The sequence below is a fragment of the Morone saxatilis genome, unplaced genomic scaffold (genome assembly GCF_004916995.1).
Source record: "Morone saxatilis isolate NCDOM2014 unplaced genomic scaffold, NCSU_SB_2.0 Contig2, whole genome shotgun sequence".
Lineage (NCBI taxonomy): Eukaryota > Metazoa > Chordata > Actinopteri > Moronidae > Morone > Morone saxatilis.
The window spans coordinates 3,892,298-3,897,639 of NW_023339762.1; the positions used below are offsets into that span (position 1 = coordinate 3,892,298).

General features: G+C 38.8%; 1 protein-coding gene across 1 annotated transcript in view; it reads right to left on the bottom strand.

Annotated features, from left to right (window-relative positions):
- csnk2a2b (casein kinase 2, alpha prime polypeptide b) overlaps nucleotides 1-5,342 on the bottom strand; it is a 10,632-nt gene that overhangs the window by 3,740 nt on the left and 1,550 nt on the right. The window contains exons 3-7 of the mRNA XM_035665755.1: nucleotides 4,283-4,384; nucleotides 2,981-3,031; nucleotides 2,330-2,389; nucleotides 2,086-2,169; nucleotides 240-350 (exon numbers count right to left, since the gene is read on the bottom strand). Coding sequence (XP_035521648.1) covers nucleotides 240-350; nucleotides 2,086-2,169; nucleotides 2,330-2,389; nucleotides 2,981-3,031; nucleotides 4,283-4,384 — 408 coding nt within the window. The remainder of the gene's footprint in view (nucleotides 1-239; nucleotides 351-2,085; nucleotides 2,170-2,329; nucleotides 2,390-2,980; nucleotides 3,032-4,282; nucleotides 4,385-5,342) is intronic.

The following is a 5,342-nucleotide window of genomic DNA, read 5'->3' on the forward strand; positions in this document are numbered from 1 at the left end:
GGCTTTGAAATAATGAATGTACATGAGCTTGTTTTTCTGGGGAAATAAAGCAAAATGTGGCTCATTTAACAATTTTATCAAATAACAAATTTTATTCGGGACTCACCACATTGAAAACCTTTCAACATCACTGTTATGTCTACAGTTCAGTATCTCTGAAGGGTGTTTAGAAAGTCTGGGTCCAGAACAACGTCAGTGGGTGTTTAAATGTGGGCTGATTCAAGGTGTGTGTATGTTACCTGGTAGTCCACCAGGAGTTCTGGGCCTTTGAAGTATCGCGATGCCACTCTGACGTTGTACTCCTGGGATGGGTGGTAGAACTCTGCCAAACCCCAGTCTATAAGACGTAGCTATGGAAACAAGTTATCCTCATTCATTGACTTCACAGTTTTGAATATTGAATATATAAGAATATAGAGAAAGAGGAAGTACACAGCACTACCGGATGTAACCAAATATCCCCTGTCAACACACACTGTTACCATAGTGTGTGATATGTTTTCTGTCGGGTATATTGGGTTAATTCTCATTTATGCTAGCCTGCTGACCCCTACTGGCCAAGGCTGGTAAGAATCCATGTATATTTGAATTTAATATGGTGTTGCTCAGCAGATGGCAGTAATATCAATACAGCTTTAATCAGTGGGATCCTCTGATGAAAATACACTCTATTTTTCTTATTTTGATGCTCTAGTTTGTCTTTCTTCACTGCAATTCCCACAAATCCCAGCAGGGCCAACTGTAACCATAACCACTGGCTGTGGGTATGAGGTCTTGGTTTGTTTTCCCTCTAGGTTGATATTTTAATCACATTGTGCTGAGACTGGGGCTGAAAATACGTCATGGTCACGGTAGGTAACACGGCCACAAGCCTGTACCTTCCCAGCTAATGCTAAACTAGCAGGCACAGACTAATTATTATGACTGGCTACAGATGCAGTTGTGACAGGTTGTAGTTATGATTAGACTGTAGCCATGGCTACAACAGCTGTGGACACTGCTGTTGCTGTGATTATGGCTATACTTTCTTGGCCAGAGTAACTATTTTTGGTGCTGTTAAAGGTGCCGTGTGTAACATTTAGGAGGATCTATTGGCAGAAATGGAATATGGAATGAAATATAATATGCATAACTACTAGTTATGTTTGTTAACTTTAGAATTAGCCATTGATATCTACAGACGCCTACAGGTGCCTTTCATGGAATCCGGGTGTCTGTACAAGCAAACATGTTTTCTTAAAACTGGAGAATAAGATATTGTAGGTCAGGGCATCTCTGCAGCACAACAGCACTTCATTACAATGCTGCTTGTCACACATTTTACCTTTATTAAAATTGCAGCGTCTGCGATTTGGATATTGCACTGGGCCATATTGTGATTTCAATAACATTGAGATTAATTGTGCAGCTCTAATCTACACCGCTAGAAGCCACTAAATCCTGCACACTTTACCTTTAAAACAAAAAAAAGCAAGCCAGACAGTCTCAATCATAGCCACAGCTAACATTATAACTATAGCAATAGCTATTAGCCGAGGCCACAGCAAGAGGCATGCCCACTAGTAACAGCCAGTGGCTAGGGCTGCAGTCCTAGCTTGGCTATCCTCTTCTTTCTTGATAGACACAGATTTTCTGTACTCTTTACTTTGTCTGTTCTGCAGTCACTGCTCATGTCTCGCCAGATGATATTTCTTCGTCAGATGTTCAGCACAGTCACAATAAATGCTTTCATGAAGTGCGTACAGAGTGAATTGTGTTGAAGCCCTCACTAACAGACAGCAACAAAACACACATTTATGAGTTGTGCTGTTATTTAGACACTGTGCGCATAAAAACCAAAGCTAATGCATTACCAGCCAACAATAGTCTAACTCCTTTTCAAATGGAGAATATAAAAAAGGAGAGGAATGAAAGGATAAAGAAAGCCAGAATGAAAATAAACAGCGAGAGAGAGAGAGAGAGAAAGAGAGAGAGATAGTGAGAGAGATAGTGAGAGAGAGAGCTGAAATAGCAGCCGAGAGATAATATTCGGAGTGTGTGTGGGTGTGTGAAGAAGAAAAAAGAACTATATAGGGCACCACCTACCTTTCTCAACTGGTGGTCGATCATCACATTGTGGGGTTTGACGTCACGGTGCATGATTCCCATACTGTGACAGTAGTCCAGAGCCTGGCAGTAACACACAAACGCGAAATGTCAGAGCAGACAAAGATATAAATATTGTTTACACAGTCTTCTGAATTCCCAGGAACCATGCCAAGATTAGAGTAAGTGAAAAAATGTCTTATTTATTGAATTGAACATTTTGAAAGTATGTAACAGGTCTCACCTTCAGTAGTTCATACATATAGAAACGGATATCATAATCTGTCAACTTCTGGTACAACTCCTGCAAGGAAAAACAATTTTCAGCATTTGAACCTTCAATTTGAAAAGCTGATGCCCCCTGCATCTTTTGCCCTGGCTGGGTCTAGTGAAGGCAGAACACATTCAACGGCAAGTCAACACTGTAGACCCAGATAAGTTAATTTAACCCAAAAAAGTATTGGAACTGATTACATTGACATTTTAAGTAAAACTAACTTAATTTTGTATATTAAGAAAAAAATTATTGTTCTAGTAGCTTTTTAAGTGAAACTGACTTAATTTGTCATGTTTTATTTGTAATGAAAAAATTGAAGTGGCACAAACTCAGTTTTTTAAGTTAAACTTGATTAAGCAGCGTGAAACCAAAATACCCAGTAAAAGGTAGTTAATCAGGAATGTTTCTCTAACTCACAAAACTAAGTTAGTTTCACTTAAAATTACTAGTAAAAGCTGCTTAATCAAGAATATTTTTTAACTTAAAAAACTGAGTTTGTGCTACTTAAGATTTAATCTGTTTCAACAAGTTTTTTTAGTTAAAATAACTTATTGCATTACAGTGAAAAAAATGACAGCAGAGCTCCAGAAGCATGCAGAAGAGAGGTGACCATTGTACCTTGAAGTCTGTGTTATTGATGCATTCGAAGACGAGCGCTGGAGTTCTGGACTGTACAGCCACCACAGGGAGACAGAGAGGGGAAACAATGAAATGAAACAATGAAAACACAGCAGGATGTGGCTCATTACTGATTCAGTCACCTGATTAATCACAGATTTGACAACCCCACTGTGTGATCTTACTGGAAGTGAACTGTACCCAAACTGGACACATAGTAAAACCATCTGCCTTACGTCTTATAGACGGCAGAGCAGTCGTTTCTGCTTGATTTCAAGCAAACAGACCAAAGACTGTGAATAAAATACTAATAATAAAAGTATTCTAACCTATGTTGTTTACAGGAAACTTGATCCCAAACAAAAGGAGCCTGCATGGTTCCCACCACTGCACTGCAAGACGCCCTGGATAAGTCAGTGTGCTTCCATGGCCTAAAAATACTCTTCCTTCCTGGTTTGTTGATGGTTTCCAACTCAGAAAAGTTCTCTAAAGGAGGTATTGACTTTGGTTTCCAGCACAGACTTACAACTGAAAAATACCTATAGCCCATTTGTAAAACTCTCCAAATAATTCTTTACTTTACTGGATTACATTGCTTACATTTCCTGACCAGTGGGAACCCTGACCCTGTAAACTAAAATAATCACAAGATGAGCAGCAGAACGACAACATTCCTTCCATCCACACTGACAGCAGCACCAGGTTTCACCCCCGTGATAAAAGTAATAATCACATCCAGTTGATAATCAACAATCAGTGCTTCCCAAAAGTGATTATATCATTTGCAACAGCTGAAATCACTCATAAAATCCATGATTTCCATAAACCCATCAATACCCAGTTGGCAGTTGCTTACTTGTGGTTTAAATTTCCATATGTGACACAGGTGTAAGGTAGCTGTTTGATCACATGCTGCAAGAAGAGTGATTTTTGGGGATTGATAAGATTAAATGGAACAAAAACATCAGATACAGAAATACAGTCAATAAGTTTTAAGTTGATTTTCTCATATGAACTCTAAAATGATAGAACAAAATAAAGAGCACTTCTGTGTTGACCTAAAGTGTGTTCAGGCACTGAAATTGGTATTGGGAAAGAAACAGTCCTATAACTATTATTACTACTAATAATGTCCTTATAGGAGTAATTAAAACAAACTCTGTAACTTGAGCTATGTCCATCCTTCGGTGAAATCAGGGCACCTAATAAAAAAAAAAGGCAACTAATGTCTCACAACAATTCCAATCACTCTACATCCGTTTCCTTATTTTAACAGGCCAGGCATGCAGTTAGCGAGCCTACCACTGGGTCTTTGACTGTATCCACCAGTCGGATGATGTTGGTCCCTCCTCGCAGGTTCTCCAGGATCTTGATCTCTCGCTTGATCTTCTTCTTCTTGACCGGCTAATTCCACAGGAAAACCAAACAAGGGAAAACAAAGGCGGAGGTTTAGAGAGATCTTGGGGTATGAGACAAGAAAAAAAGAAAATTCACATCAAGACGTAGAAGTGGAGACGTTGGCCCGTGTGCTATTTCTGACTCCTGATCTTGAACCTGCTGATCCTGCCGCTGCGGCACTCTTCTGCATCCGTCTGTCAACCCTTGTTCAAAGACATTTAGTGTGGGCGGGGGAGGGGGGTGTTTACATTAAAATGACTGACAGACAACTTGACACTGGCTTTGACTCTTTGTCCCTTGCTAAATGGAAATGGAAACGGAAACAGGCATCCTCATCCGTCCAAGTAGGTCTATCTGATTCCAAAATGTAGGTGATTACACACTAATAAAAACATGAATATTATTCTCCATTTCTGCCAATAGATCCTCCTAAATGTTACACACTGGACCTTTAATGACTTTAATCACTGCTGTTTTTGGAGTGGAGCTTTAATGACTGTTCATTATGGAGGACATAAAATGACTAAATCGTTAATAAATATGTGAACATTTGCCAAGCGAACCGGGCTGAAGCTGAAGAGCTTGCAGCTAGCTCACATCAGTAGCAGCTGCACCAGTCAGCTTTATACACCAATAGTGAGGCAAAGTGACGCTCCTCCAACCAATCCTGCTTTAGAGTGCATCTAGTAGCGCCTACTTCATTACCATACAGGCACAGAAATAAACAAATCAATAAATGTCAAAATACAGAGAGAAATAAATGTAGATTTGTAGAAATAAAAACATATTCATTTCCTCATTAATTACCAACATTTATGTATTAATGTTATATTTTCATGTATTCATTTCAGCTTATATTAGTTTCTTATCTAATTTATTAATTTGAATATTATTTATATATTTAAGCATTTATCAAAGGAATAGATATGTAATAGTGAAAAAAGGGATGACAAAAAAACACTTA